General features: G+C 31.3%; 1 protein-coding gene across 5 annotated transcripts in view; it reads right to left on the bottom strand.

Annotated features, from left to right (window-relative positions):
* LOC148302006 (agrin-like) overlaps window positions 1-24,013 on the bottom strand; it is a 241,554-nt gene that overhangs the window by 50,440 nt on the left and 167,101 nt on the right. For all 5 annotated transcript variants that reach the window (XR_015838714.1, XM_088272297.1, XM_088272298.1 and 2 more), the window contains exons 5-6: window positions 22,263-22,478; window positions 739-954 (exon numbers count right to left, since the gene is read on the bottom strand). Coding sequence is in view for 4 of the 5 variants with exons in the window: in XM_088272297.1 (XP_088128423.1) it covers window positions 739-954; window positions 22,263-22,478 (432 nt within the window). In the remaining variant the exon portion in view is untranslated. The remainder of the gene's footprint in view (window positions 1-738; window positions 955-22,262; window positions 22,479-24,013) is intronic.

Raw genomic sequence — 24,013 nt, 5'->3', positions numbered from 1 at the left:
ATAAGGGATAGTTAAGTTCAAATATCTGGGTGTGGACCTATGCGGTCAAACGGCTCTACGATATGAAGTGATGGGGCAAGTAAACAACGCTGCAGTCATCCTTGGACGCCTGAAAAAATCTATATGAAAAAAACCTGTTATGATTTTTTTTAAATTACCTAACGTCTAAGTGACTCTGAAATCTAGCTACGGCTTATGCAACACCGTTTATCATGTCCCTACTCAGGCTTCAACTTTATAAGTTTCAAAGCCTATGCCTACTCGTGAGTGGATTTACTCTTTATGTTTAAAGTTACTATAATTTCATGTAATTTAAATGTGAAAATTCTAGGCAAAAACACTCGCTTTTTTATGACGATCGGCAGCAAAACTATAATAAACAAAACTTTTCTGCGGCCTATAATGACGTACGAGATCGAATGCAGAGTGGACACCGCAGTAAAAAAAATCGTTAACAGTGTTAAAAATTGAGACTCTGAGGATCATATCTGATAAGAGTCTACGAGTAAGGAAAACAACGAAGAAGACAATGGTATGCGTATATGAGGAGAATGGAACCATCCAGACTCCCCAACATTGCACTGCACGGCCAACCTCAAGGTAAACGACTCCCGGGCACACTACCAATGAGATGGATTGACAGCTGAGAATCAACATCGCAGGAGGCTGATCCCTCTTAAAACAGGCCACAAGGCCTTTACCAAGTAGTAGAATAAGGAAATTAGTTTATCAATTTACCGCAAGCTCCGTCGTGCGCGATGTGTGTGGCGCGACCCTGCTGGCACGCGGCACGCCGCAAGTGGCACGCGCTCTGGTGCGTCGTGCCGTCGCGCGCGCACACGGGCCGCAGCACGGGCTCGCAGTCCGGCCCGCACGAGCACGACGCGGCGCCCGTGCGCCCGATCCAGCACTGCTCCCCAGGGCCGCACTGCACGCTGGAGCAAGGATTTACACCTGGAAAAAAAGGTTTCTTGTATTATTATGAAATGTTGAGTTTGGTTACAAGTTTAACATATATTTTATTATATATTAACATGTATTTGAAAAGACATTTTTTTTTTAAATATCATTTTTTACATTATAATTTTGGTATTCACGTTTCGAAAAAAATCACTAATTTATATTGACCCTCTCAGGAAATCAAACCTTTACCATGGTAGCCAAACGCGCTGATCTTACGAAGGCTGATTTCATAAAGGCGGAAAATGTATAACTAATCAAGTTTTCAAAAAATATATTGTAACATATGTTCAATTTGAAGGGTAAAAAACTTGAACTTCCTTTCTTTAATCTTAATACTTCTCTGTTTAACATTTAAAATAGTCCATATTCATAGTAAATGGAAATTAAATTTCAAAGAGAATTATGAAACAAGCAACTCGTATTAAAAGAATATCGAGAAGATCTCTACATAACGACTCTACTAGTACATATAATAATTATATATAATTTTGTGTATCACATTTTCATGTTTTTTGTTCCTTTAGCACAAGGCTATATGTTTTCTATATTGAAAAAGAAATAAACGACCTCAATCAATAAACGAAAAATGTACAAAAATTTTCCAATAATTATTACTTGTAAAAAATAACCACTATATTTCACAAAAGCAATTTGAAACTTTCTCCTACAGAATGAAAAGGTTTTCATAATCCTGTGTAAAATTTAGTAACTCTCTTAGAGGCTTCCAGTTTTTTCGTGTATAATTTATGTAGGTAAACAAGTTAATATAGGCGGTTGATCATACGTTCGTGCTACCTTACCGCAATAAAAATCCCTCTGGACCATACATACACGTGAGAACTTGGATGGAGTAAACCTTTTGTTAAGAATGCTATCTCGTTCCTCCGTATATTTCAATAATAATTTTCTCTAAGGAAGAGAAATATATCGCGCGTAAACTGCAACCCTTAATTGTGACAAAATGTCTAAACTTTTATTTTGTAGAAGTCGTGGAAAACATAGAAAGACGATTGTTGAATATAGCATTGTGCTGCAAAGAAGGGCTGGGGATAGCTAGGGGTGGTGCATTCTACTTGCATCGCATTTGCACGCGACTAGAAAGAAATATACCGGGTAGAATTTTTCAATTTGTCAGTGTATCGGTGCGGAAAAGTAAACAGTTTCCCCGCAGATTAAACGGGAAAGTTTTTTTTATCGCGCATACATCTGTTTACTCCGGAGCTCTCTCGAGTGTTTTCCGATAAAAAAGGCAAGAAAACACGCGGCGCTCCTTGAATAGAATACATTAGATTAAAAACTTTATAAGAACTCCGTGCCTCGTTTAAGATGAGTTTCGGGAAGTGAAATGTGAGAGGAAAAAGAAAAGAAAATTAGAAATATATATAAATGATATTCGGGAAACTTTGGGCTTGAAACCATAGCATTAATAAAAAAAAACTGAAAGGTTTTCTGAAATCAGGGAGTTAAATTTAACAATAAATTTATAACAATATTAATATTATCAATTGTATCAGACACTGGATTATTCACCCTATGGAAGAGATGTCAATATTATAGTTATTTCAATTTAATTTGAAACATCTATCGTATCTCTCGTATATGAAAGAAAATGGATCTGTGAGCATCCCAGGGTTTCCGACTTGGCATTTGGTTAGCTTAAGCGAACACTTTATACATTATTTTAACGTTCACAATTTTGGCAATTTTCAAACACCCATATTGCATTAATTCTCGAAACCTGTATACATGCTACGGTCGTGGAACTTTTCAAATGTCGGTTCATTTGGAAATATAGCCGATTTTATCGTCATCACTTAAGCAATTGGTGAAGTACTAGCTTATTCCGTTTGAACAAAGGTGAGATTCATTCCGAATTAGTCCACGTATATTACGTTACACAAGTGTATAAAATGATCGCTTAAGCCAGCCAAATTCCAGTTTGTAACCTCTGTAATCCTCAGACTTCTATCTTCTTTCATATAAAAGAGGTATGTTAGATGTTTCCTATCAAGTTGAGACAATTATAATAATAAAATTGTACCAAAAAAAAACGTATTTTATTTATTAAAAAAAAACATACAAAAAAAATACGTAAAGTAATAAAACGTTTAAACTAGTTAGTACAATATTAAATTAATGCCATCTATTCTATTGTTTATGGTAAGTTTTGCATTGAAGACTTAAAAACATTTAAAACTTTTATAAAATACACCAGTCTAGTTTGAGGAAGCCATCTGTACCGCTCCTATACCTTAGGATTATAATAGCGAACTTTATTAAGGAAATACATAAAAACCCCATTCGATAAGGCTGTCGGATGGACCGCAAGTGCTCTGTTTTGGGGTTGGTAGTGTATAGAACAGCGTTTAGGCTATATTAAATAAACATCCCCGTAATGAGAAACCAACAAACACCCGCCTAAATCTGTCGGCAGCCGCAGGTAAATCTCCAAGGGGCTGTTGCGAGGTCAGTTGCGAAGGGTTGGTCGTTTAAGGCCGAAGAACCTCGCCTCGGGAACAAAAGTTGAGTTCTGACAAGGCGATTGTATTCAATCAAACTGGTAATAATATATTACGTATTCTTATGCAATATACCACAGCGCCAAAGCGAAGAATTTAATACTCATACATTTTTCAAGATGTTATTATATTTAAGAAAAAAAAAATCAATTGAATCTCAAAACTTTATACGTATATTCTAAAATAATACAATAACGGTTCAATGTCGTAAACTGTTCTAAGTAAAGTTAAAGATTAAAAAATATTTTTGATGTTAACGCAATATTGAATAATAATGTAAACAAAAAAAACAGTAAGTATTAGGGATTTTCTTTCGTCGCTTTATTTTTTTATGTTTATGAAATGTGATACCATGGATAAATGTCACCTGAATTTTTAATTGCATTGTGTGTAAAAATGGTTTACGTTACAATTTTTGGGCGAAAAATTAGTTGAAATGCGTATGTAATTATAAAAATATCAAAAATATTTATTAACGGTTACTTTTTGGTTACTATGCCATATAATTAGATTACTTTTCAGCCATTATTACAAGAGCTTAGTTTTCATTGGTGTTTCATATTGCCAACCAAATTTGCGACATAAATTTACACACTTGTAACATTCACCATTTTACCTATGATTAACAACTGCACATCTCTTTTTTTTGGAAATCATACATAATTGATCAAACTCATGACGTTCCATGATTGACTTCACAGTAGCCATCTACGATTGGATTTAAAAAGCTTTAATTTAGCGGAGAGCATTTTATTTGTATACAAGATACCTAACTAGCCTACGACTACCTAAAGAAATCGTTTAACCAACTTATGATATGTCGTAAGCCCTGTAAATACCCAATTTTCCATATTCTTCTACATCCATGTTGAGATGTCAAAAATATAAAATATTTAAATAACGAATCCCATATTTCACTCACTCCTTTCAACAACGTCATAAATAAAAAATCACAAATTTTCAGTTGTGCATGTTTTCGGAATGCCCAAAAAATGTACTATATTCCAGCAAAAGTAATATATTTTTAACTTAATATTTACCCGCTACAGGGCAGAAAGTGTTGTTTTTGCATTTTGAAGAAAAGGTATTGTTTAAAAACTAACTAACTAACTAACCATCACGCCGCTTCCCCGCAGGGGTAGGCAGAGAGAATAGAGCGCCACACCACTCTGTCCTTACAAACATTCTTCGCCTCTTCCACGTCCATGCATCTCCTCATACATTGTTTAATTATTTGTTTAATTATTTGTTATATATACAAAATATTTTTCAAATGAAGAAAAAACCTTCAGCTTTTACCTAAAAATATATGTTGCATAGTAAAAAGTTCAATAAGTGGCTTGATATTTATTTTTAATACATTTTATTATATTATTAAACGATCTCCTGAAAAATCTAGTTTTTTTCTAATTTAAAACGTTGTTGAAAGGAGTGAGCGATTTGTGAACAAGTATTTGGACCAACTCAAAATGTTGTATAAAGTTGTTGTTTTATTATATAAATTTCTACTGGATGATGGCTTTTACTCATTTAATGTGTTCATTGATAGCAGAATAATCGCTAGTTGAAAATATGGTGTACAGTGTAGGAACGCCGTTCAGTTGACTGTATGGCTGTATGCTCGGCATACCAAAGGTCTCGTTCGGGCAAACTTCCTAATTTGGGATGCTCACTTCCGATGCCGATATATGGATGACCTCCAAGTCCGAACTGCCCCGGTGCTAGGTGTAGTCCATTAAAAGTGTATTTTGTACTTTGTACGCTATCACGTGCTACCTTCCAACTATCGTGAATATTAATTACAAATTTGCATGTAATTTAGTTTGAACTGGAAAAGTGTTTTAAAATCCATATTTTGATGAGTAACTATAATATAAAACGTCTTAACTAAGAATTTAAACTTTTTAAAAATTCGTGATATAAAGAACAATAAATAACCTCTTAACTAAGAATTTAAACTGTTTAAAAATCCACGGGATAAAGAATAATAAAAAACCTCTTAACTAAGAATTTAAACTGTTTGAAAATCCACAATTACAAGTATAATATAAAATCTCTTGGGCAAGTAATTTAAGTATTTTGAAATCCATATTTGGAAGAGTATTATATCAGATCTTAACAAGAATTCATAAAAATATTAAATTTGAGTTTTGTACCCTATTCTTCTTCATCTATGTTAAGATATCAAAAAATTGTTTTTATATATTATAACATATACCGGTTTTAAAATAAACAAAATATTTACATTGATAATTAATAATATTACAAATTATATATTTTACTAGAAATTTAAAATTTAGCGTCAAGCAAGGTATGGGTTGGAAACTCAAATCGGTATATTTTTCATTAAATGATTCAGCAGATAATATCTTTACATTTTAATGTAATTTTTACTTGGTATAACACCACTATTTCTTCAAATCTATTGTGATACGTGAGTCGATGCATTCCGCATAATTTTTCTAACGGAGTATGAAAATGATGCGAAATGCATCGAAACATGTGTCTGAATAATTTTTAAGAAATAGTTGCATTTACCTCTAACATAAATTTAATATGGGATTTTTTTAACAAACAAACGAACGAATTAATAATTGGAAACATTTATTGAGATGTAAAATCACAGCGTTAGTGTTTCAAATATTGATTTTAAAGAAAAAATCAAAATACAACACGAAAATAATTATCGTAATAATAATAATTACCATTCCGAAAATTAAATAGCAGGTTTTAAAATCCTCCTACAACCCAATTCTTAACAAAGTAAGTCCATTAAAGGACATTTTCATTCTTTGAAATTTTTACGGTGAAAAATATTTAGAACAAATAAAATTGGCAATGTTACAGGTATTAAAGGATTTCAATTTTAATATAAAGCTGAAAGGAGACTTAAATTTCAACATGAAAGAGGGCTCTTTTCATGAAATGGTTTAATATTAATTTTGACCGAAATTGTATTTTCGGGACATCAATATATTGGACAGGTAATGTAAATATTAATATATTTTAATATCCGCTTTATATAAACGACCCTAAAAAGATATTGTAATATTTAAATTACAAAGCTTAATGTTCAAGATGAATTGAAAAATTGATATCAAGGTTTTAATAACACCATGAACAATGCCAATCTTTTGGTTTTGTTTACTCGGGAAACTAAAAACTAAACTCTTTGACGGAGAGCCTAATTATTTTTTTATTCATTTAATATGTTTACATTTTTATTTATAACATAATACATTTGAATCATTTATACAAATGGAGAACTTTTATATTTCGATTCACTGTGCCTCTCCATAAAAGAGACTGTGCTTTTGTGCTTGGAGAGGGACTTACACTCGTGGTTTAATGTTATAAAATAAAACATATAATAGTTTTTTTGTATATTTTTTCAAGATTTAAATGTATAGAGCTTAAATTTTTTTCTTAAGTTATTCTATACTATCTATTTTTTTATTTCTAATCATTACCAATGGATAAAAAAAAATAAAAACTGAATTTTAGTTTAGTTTGAAAATCAAAGCATTAAAATATTTAAAAATCAAAACATAATCTATGATTCTATAAAGCTTTGTTTAAGGTATCGAACTGTGTAGAAAATGATTGAAAAATGGAAAAAAACTTAAAACAGATTTTTTTCTTTCCTTTTTTGTGTGTATAAAATGTTAAAAAGGTAAAAATAATTTAAAACATATGCAAAAAGAACTCCACAGACAAGGCACATAAGGTGGCTTGGTTGGACTTTGCAAATAATGTAAATTACATTTATGAATTTTTAAACGAATGCATTATGTAAATATATAGTTAGCAAATAAATGTTCCAATAAAAAAAGTGAAACAAGCTTTTTACACTGTTGGTTCATCTCTCTCGTGTAACGAAATGTGTCTAATAAACGTGACGGTTCTTTGAAATTTCACTCTCAATTCCTGTGCAATCGAATCGTAGCCTAAAAAGTTTTACTTAAAAATTGAAAAAAGGAAAGATATACGATTATAGTCGCAAAACATTTAAAAACAAAATTATTCGCCAGATATTTTTACAATTTCAAGAATTTAAAATAAATTAAAGAGTTATGTTAATAACTTACTTTAAAGAACTCTTGGTATTTCACGCAATTAGCAGGAAATGAATAAAACAAGCTAGCTTCTTAATAAATATCCGAGGCGGTAGTTTAACGGTGCTTTTAACGAAATTTGTCTGAGTATTACAGTTCGGGGCACTAGTTTCGTAGTGCATCTGCCTCGAATTAGTCCATTTTCATGGGTAATGGACTTTAAAAGCACACGCGCGCCTCAGGACATGTTTAAATGTGTGCTTAGTTACTTGCTTCACAGCGTTAAGCTCCTATGAGTGCGGTGTCTAAAATACTAAAAGCTCTTAGAATATCTGACATAACGTCAGCCGAGGTTTAAATTATTTCGTGCAATTTCACATACACCGCATTCACAACAAAAATTAATCGGAAATAATATTGTAAAAAGGGGACTGGCGAAATTGCAGTTTCATTGACGTATAAAATAAATAAAATGTTCTCTACAACATTTTGAGTGTGTTCAAATACTTGTTCACAAAATCTGGATTATCCCCAATTACAGGAGTTATTTTCATACGATTTTTTTCTCATCAAAGATGAAGAAGACAAATGTTCTCTACTATTACTACCACCCTCACGTTGTTCCCCGGCAGGGGTAGGCAGAGAGGATGGAACGCCACACTTTTCTGTCCTGACATAGGTACACTCCTAGCTTCCTTCACATCCGTACATGCCTTCTTGTCATTATTGACACTCGTGTCAATTTTTTTTCGGTCGACTTCGTCCAGTTTTCCCGTTTAAATTCGCCAAATATACTTTCTTAGTCATTCTCTCGTTATCAATTCGCTCCACATATCCAAACCACTAAAAACAACTTTTCTTAATCCTTTCAATTATCCCTAGTTTAGCCTTACATTCCTTTCTAATATCTTCGTATTTAATTCATATAATGATTTTCCACACATTCGTCTGAAGGAGCGCATTTTAACGGCGTTCACTCTACTTTCATCCTTCCTTTGCCAGTTCCATGTTTCGCTTCCTTACATCGGTGTTGGTACCAGCACTCCGCCAGTTTGGCTTTTATGGCCATATTTTTATTAACAATCACTCTGTATAAAGCACCGTTTGTTATATTCCCTGCATTCACCCTTCTCTCAATATATTTATTCACTTTTCCAATAAAAATGTTTTCAATTTGTATATTTTGTGAATGAATGCCCCTTCACATTTTCCAATAAACTATTTGACTTCAAAAACTAATTATAAAAATGATCGTTTCAACCGTAGGGTTACCGACATACAAAGTTTACTTACTACAAATTAATATTTTGTCAACAGCTGGCAGTTTTCACAAGAAACTATTCAAATCGAAAGTATATATACAGGGAATAACACTATTAAAATATTCTATTTATTCCAAATATTGAAGAAGAGTGTATATGTGTGTAACCCTTAAGGTTTCATATGACGCATATATAATCAATGCAAGCAAACGAAAAAAGGTTGCAAATATCGTATTTATATACACAATTTGTTTGAAGCAAAAGCTTCGAAAAATGTATTATAAAAGTAGATTAAAATTAATGAATTGTAAATCATGATTTCATTTATTTTAAAAATAATAATTAATGGATTTTTAAAAGTAAATGTTCCTACATCTAATGAATAATTAATTCACAATATGTGGAGTGTGTCCAAATACTTGTTCACAAATCTTGGTTTTCTCCACTTATTTTTACATTTTGACATCTCAACATGTGTAGGTGAAGAAGAATACGGAAGTCTAAGTATTTACAGGTCTGATGACCCGTCATAGATTAATTAAGAGGATAACTTTACACACGTGCAACATTCACCCATGATTGACACCCACACTGTTCAGATTTTCGGAACTCCTAGATATATTGATCAATCTCATGACACAATACAAATATGAGTTCATAACAACCATCTGTGTTGGTCTGAGATAAGCTTTTATTAAGCAGTGATCTTTTTTATTTAATAAAAATAACTCCTTAGTGGAGATAATCCAGACTTGCGAACAAGTATTTGCACACAATCAAAATGATCGGAATAAAAATAACTGGTCAAATTACAAGCTGTATAGAAAAATTAAAAATAATATATACAGGCGTTTCCCAGTATGTAAAAATAAATAAGGGTTCGGATCTTGAGTAAAAACAAAAAGAGTATGGCTGGGGCTTTCAGTTGAAAAATTGTGAAATATACCTTGGGTAGCTCCAACTTCTATCTTAGTTTTTATAAAAAAAATTGAAGCATCATCTCATATCCAAATACCCATAATATTGATAAATATCCATATGGAGAATAATCAAGTATCTTGTAAGATTGAAAATATACTTTTTTAAACCTTCTTGGAATCAAACATTTCATGAATATTAAATGGGAAGATATTTATCTTCATTTTTATAAAATACCGTATCAGAGTATAACAACAAAAAAAACCCTTATCCGCACCCAATAGTGCTAAGGGCACTGCATCATATAAACGCAATGTTATCTTGATCGTTAACACATGAAGGAAAGGTGATTAACCCTCCGCTTCAGGTAATAGTCCAGGGTAATATTGAATAATTATTACAGTGAAAAAATGACTTATATTTATTTTGATTCCCAGGGGGGGGGGTCAAATAAATATAAGTGATTTTTTCACTCTAATATTTATTCAATATTACCCTGGACTGGTACCTGAAGCGGAGGAGCTGATCAGCTTTCCTTCATGTGTAAACGATTAAGATAAAATAACACTGCGTTTATATGACGCAGTGCCGTATTCACCATTGGGATGCGGATAAGGGTTTAATTTTTTTATTATTATTATAAATTAATTTAACTCCCCCTGGGAATCGAACCCGAGACCAACATAATGGTTGCCAAGCGTGCTGACCATTATACTAATGAGTCAGACAAAAAGTTTAAAGCAGAGGTTAATCATTTTGTATTCCTTTGAAGGATTATGTAAATAGTAAATAAGTACAGAATTCTACAAGCAATAAACAGTTTCCCTATTTTCCGGAATGAATTGATTTAAATATTGTAGTCCGAGCTAAACAAACAACATTAAGTTTTGATTTCCAGTATAAACCGATTTAGAGAAGTCACTTCAGTGACGATAAACTTTCTCGATCAAAGTTTCCCCGAAGTTCTCCATATTTGTGCGTTTCACAATTCAGAAGGTCAAATAGCCCGAAGAGAAATCTGCGAACTATGATGGATCTTGGAAAAAGCTCCCATAGGCCCGGAGCACTTTACTGTTTGGCCACACAGTTATCCAATATAATTTCATATCATTCCGGACCCCAGAAGCGCTGGAACTTGATTATGTACCGCAAATCCAGTTAGGCGTATGAAGCAACAAATTACTTGCTAGTTTACTTTGCGTTTCTATTACCTGAGTTAACAACGAGGATATCTTTGTTAACACGTTGGATTCGACGTACGCGCCAGGTGCGTACTTCTATCATTCTTCCGGTGCGGAATACGCGCTAGGCGCGTATGAGTAAAAAGTGATAGCATTTTTTTTCTTTGTTTTAAATTCTTTTGCATTAAACAATATAATATAAATAAGTACAAGTACAAAAAAATATACATACAAAATTAAAAATGCATAAAAACAATGAGTCGAATGGTTCAAAAGTATCATGACTTAATTGAAAGTATATACCCTTACAGTCATGATATTTTTTTTGTTTGTGTGTAATGAACAGCAAAAAAAATACAAAAAATAAATAATTAATTTTCATGAATGAACGTATAATTTCCTAGTGTATATGCAGCTTCAGTTCCCTTGATGGCTCATGCTTATACTCGCTTGACTTAAAGTGAGTATAAACATGAGCGGCGCATGAATGCTACACACAAAGAAAACAGCGTGTGTACTCGTATCTTCAAAAATACATTTTTTGAAAATCGTTATTTTGTCAGCATCTCGTGACACCATATATTGAACGTAGTGGAAGGTTTGATCATTTAACTCATAGGTTCTCAACCATTTGTAAACGATTTTTTTGTAGAGCCACTCCTCACCCCTATTTTTATTTTAACTTACCATCTGTCTCAAATCTGAAATAGCTTTTGCCACGCTTATGTTTATACGTATAATTTTACTGTTAGTACACTATGCACACCCCTCTTGATAGTTTCAAATGCCCACACTAAGAACTATAGTTTTTAGTTTTTTTTGTACAATATATTAAAAACATTGTCAAGTTTGTGGTATGGTTATAAACATAACAGTCTGCTTATCATTCGTCGTTCATTTTATGTTACACCACTTAAAAACTTTACTTTATGACCAAATGATCAAATAAAGACTATATTTCACTTAATGATGGACTGGTTATTCTGAAACCGGTAGTCATTAAATAGTGTTTTTAAGTGGTATTATACAAAGTAAACGACGAATGATAAAAACAGTGTTTAAGAACTTTTAAGCCACGTAAATAAAAGATAATTTTAAATAAACTTACTGATAACGTTTCAATTATTATTATTTTATATAATCAACGTAAAAACACAAAACTAACATAAAATTAGAAAAGTAATATATTTAATGGTAGAAGAGAAACATGATAAGTTAACATAGATTTTGTTGTTATCGCGTTCAAGTTTTAGATAGTTCTCTAAGAAAACTATCTAAAGTAATTAATACTTTTTAGTTTTAATATCTAAAAAGTTTGACCTTCATGACATCACGGGGTGTTACTAACCTCTTGAGAGCGTTAATAGGACCTTATAAGGAGTAAAATAGGCGTGTAGAGAAAAAATAGAGGATTAGATTTAAAAGAAAGAATAACCCGTAAAGCCTCCATTTCAGATGCTTGTCTGCAGGTAGGGCAGTTAGGAAAGGAAAGGTAGATGTGTAAAATATATTACAAACACCTAGACCAATTGAAAATAAATATTTCTTGAATTCATTTTGCAATGGCGGCAATCGAACCCGCAACGCAACACACAGTTTCACAGTCGAACGTATAGTTTCACTAGATTTTTCACGTAGATTTTTCATCTCTTCAATGATAAATACTGACAAGGGAGCGGTAGATCAACGCAGGTTGGAATCATTTGATATGTATTATTTCGGAAAAACAATTATACGTTTACAACAAACAAACCACTTATGTTTTGATAATAAATATTAGATTTCTAAGGCATTTGAAATACTGCATATTAAAATAGTTACAATAAAATATTTAGCTACTTCAAAGTTGTAGTTTTAGTAGACAATCTGCGTTTCGTTTGAAATGGGTGACAGCGGTTTATGTCAACTTCCTAAAGAAGATTAGATTAACTTCATTTACCCAGTTTTAATCCATTTCCGTAGTTAAGGATCTAAAATTCTCTTAGAATCTCCATCTTATCTATTCTCAGAATCTATTTTGACACGTATTTCGATAAATTCAACATCATTATCAAGATGTTAAATTATATGAAACGAAACGAAAAAGGGTGGATCAACACTGCGCTTCAAGTACTAGTCTAAGGTAATATTAAATACACACTAGAGTGAAAAATCACGTTTATTTATTCTCACCCTCCTGACAATCGAACCGGAGACTTTGAAATCTGCTGACCACTACACTACTGAAGCGGAGGATGGTATTTTATACAATTTGTGTAAAAATATCATATAAATAAAATCCTAACCATCCATCAATCCTCATCCATTAACATTTTTCTCTCCTTCTTCTCGAAATTCTCTCTTTCTTTCGCTTATTATAATCAATTTGTAATTTTCGTACATATTTAGTACAGTATAAAGTAGTTGCATAATTAATACAGCAGTACTTTGTAATTTATGATATTTTTTATGTTGAAGCAATATCTACCCTCTGATTTTTAGTTGATTGGAAGATATTACTTTTTAGCAATAAGCCCGACAATGTACATATTTATTTTTTGTACATAAAGCTCAAATAAATAGATAATTAATTAATTGTTCTAACGACCAAAAAAATATAAAAATTGATACGTCAATATTTTCATCTCAATACTATTTATAAATATGTAGTATAAAAAATACTGATTCAGTGAATAAAAAAACTATCGTAGAGTGCTGAATCGAAAAAAACTTCTTGAACATATTGTCTGAAAGCAGACATGCATATCTGCAAAAATACTAGTAAACGAAGTGCAAGGATGAGCATTTTCAACTACGTGCAGAAAACACGTGTACCTATAAATCCGGCTCCAAATACATACGTATTTTAACAACCGTACCGTGTATTTTATGCACATCTCTATTTGAATGTATTTCGCATTATGTATCCGGGATCTGGGCTCTGGGCTCTTCACCATTAGTAGGACACGTCCGATGAAACGAGCCAACGCAAGGCACTTGTTACGAGTTCATATCTGAATTGCGAGCAATCCGAGCTTAACAAGTAGATTCCTTTTCATGAGCTTCGCGTAACGAGATACCTGTGTCTGCACCGAAAGCGTGTCAACCCGTTGGATACGGGAAACTGTTACGTATTCCGTGTAAAATAGACACACTTAAAATGACTTAGGCCTGTAATTCTATTTTAGTTTCATTTTTCGTCATTTTCACAATTACCGCGTAAAACTCGTTTAACATTGGTACGTAATTCTACAATATGCTTAATGGTCGACTAAAAAGGACTGTTATGATATAAAACTAACTAACTAACCAACACGCCGCTTCTCCGCAGGGGTAGGCAGAGAGAATAGAACGCCACACCACTCTGTCCTTGCAAACATTCTTAGCCTCTTCCACGTTCATGCATCTCCTCATACATGCCCACCGATTGTTTCGACTCCTAACCTGACCACTTTCAAGTATTTGGCATACTTGATCTTGCCAAGTTTTTCTCCGTCTTCCTCTGTTTTGGTATACTGATGATGTTTAAAAATATTTAATCTCCTCCGTATTGTAGTGGTCAGCACATTTGGCTACAGTGCTGGTCCTAAGGTCCCGGGTTCGATTCCCAGGCGGGTCAAGATAAAATATTGGTGATTTTCATTTTCATATTTATTTAATATCACCTTGGACTGGTACAAGAAGTGCAGAGCTGATTACTTTGCCTTCATGCAATTAACGATCAATATAATACTGCGTCGCTAAGATGCAGTGCCCTACGTACCATTAGGTGCGGATAAGGGTTGAAAGAAGAAAAAAATTAAGATTATGAAAAAATAGGCAATACACAACTTTTATGTGTCAAAATCCTTATTAGGAAATTATTAGGAAACACCATATGTTGTGAATAATATAACTGATTTTCAGGCTTCTACCGGTATGAAAGATAATCCGGTCGAGATCTTGCATACATCTCAATATAAGGTCTCTGCTAAATAAAAGCTTTCCCAAACCAACCATAGATACTGTCGTGAAGTCGAACATAAAGCTTCATTAGATTTATGATAAACGAGTATGTATAACTTCCAAAAATTTAGTAGTGTGGTTTCAATCATGGGTAGAATGGTAAATGTTACACGTATGTAAAGTGATCACCCGATCTGCCTATGCTAGGTCATAAGCCCTGTAAATACCCTGACTTCCATATTCTTCTCCATTTATGTTGAGATGTCAAAATGGAAGATAGGTACACTGATGATTAACTTTGATATCATATGTAACGTAATATCAGATATGTTCCACCATAATGTTTTTTGTGTATGTGTGTGTGTTTGTGGATGTGTGTGTGTGTGTGTATGTGGATACACACACACATAGTGTGGTATTATGGATATATCTCCCAAAAATATTTTGATCTTTATTACTATTGTGAATTTTAGAGTCTGTATTTTTCCGATAACTGAGTATTTTTTGTCAGCAAACGGGTTAAAACTAATAACGATATCCAAGAAACATACGACATTTGAAATATTTAAATGCAAACAATACTCTTATGCGTGCTTGAAACCATTTCGGAAAACCAAAACAATAATGAAATGTTTGACTGTGTTCTGGTTGAGCTTGATATTTTTATTTTGAAGAAGAAATATTTCAAAAGCACACCATGGCGTAGTTATATTGGAAAAAAATATTGAAATAAAACATAGGGAGGGTAAAATTTTACGTTATTTCATGAAAACCTTCAATTTTAACTACCGCATTCACATCATATTTTGTGTATATTTCTGTTGTGTCTTTTCAATTTTGCCATTTTATTAATTATAAAAAAAAAAGTCAATTGAAGTCCCGCGTCCCAGTCGATATATTGATTAAAAATCTTTATAACAATCGTTTGTGTATAAATATTTGAACATGCTTTAAATGTTTTTAATGATCAATCAACTTACCCTCAAATAAGCAAAAAATAAAGAAACATGTATGCCTCATGCCTTATCTACATAGGTGGGTTAAATTTTTTGTCATCAATTAAACCAACCAATTCAACCAACGAAAAGTTTTCTGCACAAATAATTCGTGCATAATATTTTAGAGTACGTTTAATGATGATAAAACCAGCTAATGACAAGTCATATATTCTTATAAGTTTTTCTTAAAAAACTCTTACACATACCTCTTTATCTGTGATGGTATTAATAATAAAGATTAATCAAATTGAGTTTGGAAAGAAGAGGTATTGAATTGAACACATTTAAAAAATATTTATTTTCGATTGGTTTGATGTTTGTGATAAATTTTACACATCTATCATTCTAACAGAAATTCTTCTAAAATAAATGTTTCGTGAGTTTTTTCTTATTTTTTTTTAATTGTCGTAATATCCAAATCCAAAGAAAAATTAAATGTACATATGATTTTTCTTGCCTATGCCAGGAATTGAATCACCGATGACAATTTCAGTATCAAATGGTATCTTTTTACCTATAAGAGAGCATCTGAATGAAAATAATAAAACTTTTGTGGATGTATTAAAAAACGAAAATAGAGTGAAAGAGCTTAATCATTTTTCTTCATTGACAATTAAGTTGAAAAATTACACGATACAAAAATTAACCTATCTTAGTTTACGTTATTATTACAGAATCAAAATTTTGATATGGAGACATGTGCTACATTATGATGGTATATCGAGGGTGTTATCTGCATATATAAATTTTAATATTATAAGATATTCATTTTATGGTTATGACTAATGACAAAATTAAGGGAATTTCAAAGGGGTCTGTGTATTATCTTTTTTATATTCAATCGTAAATAATGTTTAACAATCGCGAATGGTAAGTTATTATATAGAATCGAATACCCAAAGTTCATTGAGAATAATAATAATTACTGTTCTTGTGTAAATCAAATTCCCTTACTCGAGCGGCCATAAAGGCGATATATTGCAGGAACAAAGAGAAGCGGCTATCTCCAATCTTGGGAACACCAAACACACTATTAATATTAGTAAATAGAAGTAACGAAGATATACAGGGAAGACAAGGGGCCCTGTTATCAACAACGGTTTGGACTTTATTGTTGCCAGTCCTAGCCCTTGTTATTTACTATAGCCATCAGGGATGAACAATTCACCGAAAAAAAAAACCGTCATTATAATTAACTCTTTATTTAAAAATAAAAAAATGTATACTCGTTACAGTACTGAAAAACAGTTAAGTTTTTTTTAATTTAAAAAATTGAGTTATGTAAAAATAAAACTATATTATTTGTTTCATTAATTCGGCAGTCACTTTGTGGTAAAATCTATCCATTTTTAATTAATATATTACTTAGTAAATACCACTATTGTGTAAATAGTGGTATTTACTAAGTAAAACATATATTATTTGTATCTGCATACAAACTATTAACTGTGAATTAGGTTTGGTAATCCAGTAAAATAACAAGAAAAAAATGTTTTCTGCAGCAAAAATGGCTACGATAATATTTTTAATTTAATTTTTTAATAAGGGATATAAATATGTATTTCATTTACAAAAATGTCGTACATTTTTTTGCAAACAAAAAAATATTACGCACTGTCAATAAAACTTTGATATTATTGAATAATGTTCTTATGTTGATAATTTACTATATCTTATAGGTGTGTCTTGATTGAGTCGAATTATCTATCGTTTTTAAATGAAAAGATATGGAATTGAATTGATGGCACCATCAGCAAAAATTTCACATCTATCAAAATTACAATGAACATACAAATGAAATCCAATAACAGTTCTTACATATATACATCTATCAAAGTTAAGGCAATATGGATTCAATATTGGCAGTAATTATGGTGAACGTTACATAAGTGTATAAAGTGATCACTTAAGCCAGCCAAATGTCAGATTGTAAATAAAAATGATAGATGCTTCGTCTCAAGTTGAGACACCTATACTGTACCATTTATTAATTTATCATACGTTGGGTGAATAATCCAGTGTATGAATTAATAAATAAAAAACAAAATAATATTTTCCGACAAATACATGAATTTTTTTTATACTAATGGCGATTCTCTTCAAATGTGAAAATTCGCTTAGCTCATTTGATTAAATAATTAAAAAGTTTTAAATGCTTACAAAGAAGTAATATAAAAATATTATGAAAGCATTATTGCAAGCAATTCCTTTATTTGTATTTCGTACTTTATTGACACCACGTTCTTTATGTTCGTGGTTTTTAACTCCACATTTATCAGTATTTTTCTGGACATATTTTTCCCGATAAATTGGGTGCAATTTTATTAAAAAAAAATTATTAGCTATTATTTTTAGCTCAAAATAACATTTCGTTTTACTATTCTGACTTTTGATTAGCTAAAATTCGCATTTATTCATATTGTCCATTAAATCTGGCAGCTAATCATGGCATTTCAAAAATTCACGTTATGGTTTTCTGTAACAATTATTTATCTAACAAAAGGATCGGAGTTTGCTTAGCGCAAATAAGTTTGCCTAAAATGTAAATTGATGATGTTTAAATTCCGCTGGAGTAGCCATCCCTGTTCGGAGGTGCATGGTTGCCACAAAGTGAGCGCTGAATTTATTCGTCCGATAACGCCTATTCTACCCTCGGTTTACTCGCAAAATGCCGGAGTAATTGTGAAATTTACTCTCATTTGAAATACAATATACCCCAGCGTCGGAGTGAATTTATTAAAATTAGTTTCCCTGGGCGGTGCTGTTTAGGTATTCATCTTCGTGAAATGTTTGTACGGCAAACCCACTTAAGGAAATTCTTTACGAAAATGTAAATATTTGAGTTTAGCTTTGCCCGGTTGATAACGATATCGTCAAATTTGACATGTTTTTAGTTCGGAAAGACCACATTATTTATGTATCGTAATTGTCATTACAATACACTTTATTTCGCTCAGAAATGTTATACCAATTCATTTGGTATGTAGTTATACAATTTTTCAGTTTTTCGATTTAATTTTATAAAATTCTTTACGAAAATGTATATATTTAAGTTATGCTTTACCCGGTTGATGATGGCATTGTCAAATTTAACGTGTTTTTTTATCAAAATATAATTAATCAGGAAAATAAAAAGTAATTTTTCTATGTTACTATTCCGACTCTTTGTTTTTAACTCTGCCATTATATTAAAAAGAAAACACAATAAAAATTCATTCTGTTGTTGCGTAATATTATTATATTACTTTTTATTTCGACTAAATATGTCAATTTTTTTGTGCATCATAAAATATCAAACATAATTTTTTTCACTAATTTTAATCTGCCTCATTTATTTTTATGATCCGTAATCTATATTTTGTGTTCTACGATATCTTTATTAAAAATTTAGATTTTCTTGTATACCTTCTTTCTTATTTCATATTTATATTTAAGTCAAAGAGGTACCTACCAATATGTACGTATTTAATTTTACATGCTTTCCTTGAACAATGAAATGCCTTTTGGGTATTTAAAAATAAATATATAATTAAACAAACATGGTACATTTTTGATAAAAAGACATTGAAATAACATACCCTAATAACGTCCTCGTTTTCTCTTTCTCGTATATATTCTTATTTTAAATTTAGCAACACGCCATTATAACGTTTTCAACATAAATATACAACAAGGAAATATAAAATTTCAAAGTGAATTCATTTGAAATCAAACGAGAAATAAAAATAAATTTGCTACTGTTTGCAGTTAATGAGCATATAAATTGGGTATTTATTTGAAGAACAATATTGCTCGTATTCAGAATCAATTGATTTCGAGAATTGAATTGGTGAAATAACTTTTGTTTTGATGCTAATTTATCGTGAACATCGAAATTACAAATAAAAATATCTGAAAATAATGAGAGATAAATGAGTTAATAATTGAAAAATCATGTCAAAAATATTATCCAGTTTATTGTCTAAATTTTAAGCATGAATATTTTTTTTAAATCACCTACTTTGAAAATACATCAAAACTCTAAAAATACTTTTAAAAAATACATGGTATGAATCCTATTAATCGACATGACTAAAGGTCCTGAATTCGATTCCTTGAGAGTTCTAAATAATTGTAAGTGATTTTTCACTGTAACATTTATTTAATATCCCTCTAACAGGTACCTGAAGCGTAGGACATGTCACCTTGCCTTCATGTAATTAATGATTGATAACATTACGTTGATACGGTGAAGTGCCCTATACATCATAAGGTTGAAATAGTGAAGAGAAGTTATTTTGAAAAAGGTGTTTATTTTTGGGGTTTATTAGACGATTTTATTATGTTTTAAAAAAATGCGATTTTGAGAATCGGCGCTTTTTAAATGTCGTTCATCGGTTACTTTTTGTTTGTATTGAAATTGATAGCATCAGTTAAAGATTAATACGTGATTATCAAGTCGTAAAGTTTCAATATAAATCCTATAGAATATATATCTTATGTACAGAAAACGTCAATTTGATTGAAAAGGGGATTAAGACACTTATGTTTATTTGTTTTTACCTCGTCAATTTTATTATTAAAATCCCACGTATTTAAGCAATAAAAACATTGTTACGCTTTTTCATTAATATTGAATTTTTGTGAATGAAAAAAGACGAAAGGGGTTTGTTCTAAAGTTTTCACATAATTTCATTCATATGTTATAATACTGCATTTAAAAAGAAGATTGTGTCATTTCTTTAAAATAACAAGTTGAGCAATATAACCCAGATACGTATTTTACCATGAAAAATTCCTCACACTTAACAATGATTAAAGCGTTATACAAATGAAATATAAAGTTTAGTTTCACGTCCATTTCAACTTATTCCACAAAGACTATTTGTTAGATGTTAATTCCCTAAGTTCATGTAAATTAAAAAATTTGCTTAGATTATTTATAGAAGACACAGATTTAAGCTCCTTTTTCTTTTAGCACACGATCGCTAGCTTTTTACTTTTTTACTTTTTCATCTTCTTTATGTTTTTCAGTTTTTAATTTTATTTTCAAAAATTGTTTACTGAGAGTCAAGTATTTTTGTGTATTTTATTATAAGTTTTTTTGTATTTTGCATTAACTAATTCTACTTAGAAACCCTTATACCCTGTACTATGACTATTTATTTTGTATACCCACACACAGGCCATGCCTTTGTGGGATCTTTTTTTGTATTCATTTTTATTTTTATTTATATTTTTGTATTTGAATTTATGGCTTTGTAATGCAAAAGAATTTAAAATAAAGAAAAAAAAAAGTCCATTAATTTTTAATTGCGTCTTTTTTTGTCTCACCAAAGAGCGAAAAAATAGAAAAAAACAGCAAAATACGTGTTAAAAAGTTTTGTAACGAGGAAATATTATTCTTTTTCAGTAAAAATCGCAATGTTCTGTATAAATACAATAAACGCGATGTTCTGTAAAAGAGGTATTATTTGATTTGACCCTTATCAAGTAAGTGACACTCAGATATAAAGTTTTTGGTTTGCAATGATTGCATTAGTTAGTAGAAATACTTAGTATACTCTCAGTTGTCTAGTTAATGTCTCCTTTTTATTGACAGCTAAAATCCTCATAAATAAATTTGACAGAATAGGTTTTAGCCTACCTATTGAATGATGTAAAAAATATATTTTGTTTTATTATTGGTTCTACCAGACACTAGACTATTCATTCTATGGATGATATACCAATAAATGTATATTTTGTATCAATAACGACGATGCATTTATCGTTTCCATATAAAAATATGGATTAATGTAGAAAAGAAAATAAAATAGAAACTAAATATTTGTTATTTTATTATATAAAATGCAATTCTACTAAGAAAGTTCAGTACAAAACATGAATATATAATACTTAATATTTCATTACTCATTTTCTTCTTCTTCTTGTCCTTATCTGCGCTCTCTAGTGCAAAGGGCACTGTGTAAAATTAATGCGATATGAATTTGATCGTTAATTCTATGAAAACGTTGTGATCAGTCTTACGCCTCAAGTACTAGTCCAGGGCAATATTAAATAAATATTTAAGTAAAAAACTCTTATAGCTATTGTATATTATGGGAGTCTCAACTTTAGTGATCAATTTAAATACATGGATAACTTTTAATTCTGACGATTATTGAACATCTATTCATTTTGAAAACATGTATTTCACATTTTAAGTGGAGAAACCTAGATTTGTAAAGAATTATATGGACTCACTCAAAATATAATGGTTAGAATTTTATTTTATTTTATTTTATTATATTTTGTTATTTTTGTTAATATTCTGTTGGTTTTCCAATAAATAAATAAAAACCCGTCAATCAACTTATTTCTTTTCTGTACATGAAGTTTAAATAATAAATATATTGAATTAGTGTTTGATTTTAATATCTAACATTTAAAAAAAGGTTAAATTCTTAAATTGGATTCTCACCCGAGCTGCACTTGCCCCTGTAGATGATTCTCATCTGCCGCCTGCTCCTGCAAGCCTCCTGTCGCAGCTCGCACTCGTTGGCGTAGGTCCTGCCGTCGGAGGCGCACACGGGCTCCAGGGCGAGGGGGCACTGCTCCGCGCAGCGGCACGCGGGGGCGCGCCCCCCGTCCAGCTGGCACACCTGCGGCTCCGGGCACTCATGGCCCTCGCAGGGATCTGGAACAAAACACAAATAATAATAATATTTTTTTTTTTACATTTTTAATGATTTACAACAAAGATGATGAGGAATATGGAAGTCTAGGCATTTACAGGGCTTACGATGTGATATATTTTTTTTTGTTTGCAAATGATGCGGAATGCATCGAAACATGTGTCACAGTAGATTTAAGATAAAGTGGTATTTACTAAGTAAAACATTAATTAAAATGTATAATTTTTAGGCTTGGTTAAGTGATCACTTTGCACACGTGTTCCCCAATTCTACTCGTGATTGACAGTCACACAACTCATATTTTTGAGACTCATTCATACGTGTATCATAAATCTCACGACGTTTTATGTTGGAGTTCACTGAAGTCATCTATGGGTGGTTTGAGAAAGCTTTAATTTAGAAGAGATCCTTTTTTTTAGATGTATGCCAGATCTTTTTCGGATTACTATATGTTGTATTGATTTAAATAAGTTTTTGTATATTTTATAATGTATATTTTAATCACAACATTTTGAGTGTGTCCAAATACTTGTTCACAAAATCTGGATTATCTCCAATTACAGGAGTTATTTTCATATTATTTGACATCTCATCAAAGATGAAGAAGAATATGGAAGTCTGGGCATTTACGGGGCTTACGACCGTCATAGGCTGGTTTAAGTGATCACCTTACACACGTGTAACATTCACCAATTCTACCCATTATTGACAAACACACTACTCAAATTCTTGGAAGTTCTATATATATGAACCAATGTTACACGTGTGTAAGGTGATCACTTAAACCAGCCTATGACGGTCGTAAGCCCCGTAAATGCCCAGACTTCCATATTCTTCTTCATCTTTGATGAGATGTCAAATAATATATTTTAATCAGCAATATTTATCAGCCGTCCACTTCAGGTACCAGTCCAGGGTGATTTTAGATCTCTAGTGTGGTAAGCAAACATACTGACGACTTCACTATGGAGACGGAACGAAAATTATATGTGAAATAAAAAAAACAAATAACATTATGAGTGTTTAATTACATAACGTAGAAAACAAAAATTAATTTTACTAATTATTTCAATTAATGAAATAAGTTATGCTCATGTAATATAATAAAACATTATGGCTCGCTAGCGTATAAATAAAACATGAAAATGTTTCCACCGAATTTTGAGTAAAGCCTTTTCAATTACATAAATTTTCGTCGATTTTAAATATATAAATATTTTACACTCGAATTGAAGGTAATCGAAAATAATTTTCGCTAATAACCCACAAATAACACTTTGGCAGCGAATGCGTTCAATTTACGTGTTATATTGCAGCTGAATAAATAAAATAATAAATTGGATACTAAACTGAATTAATGGCTTTACGGGATGGGCCGGGAGGGATGCAGATTGCAGAAAAGCGGTTAATAAAATGCAGTCGCTCAGAGATATAGCGCCCTTTATACGTGCCCAACTGTAAACCTACGAATTATTGTTCAAACATTGTATTCAAATTTCTAGGGGAAGTCGAGGTATTTTTAAATATTTTTATTTAT

This window comes from Brachycentrus maculatus, unplaced genomic scaffold (assembly GCF_059751285.1).
Source record: "Brachycentrus maculatus isolate JH-2025_06_01 unplaced genomic scaffold, ASM5975128v1 h1tg000493l, whole genome shotgun sequence".
Classification (NCBI taxonomy): domain Eukaryota; kingdom Metazoa; phylum Arthropoda; class Insecta; order Trichoptera; family Brachycentridae; genus Brachycentrus; species Brachycentrus maculatus.
The sequence above is the reverse complement of the archived record's forward strand: the minus strand, read 5'-3'. Positions and strand labels throughout refer to the sequence as shown.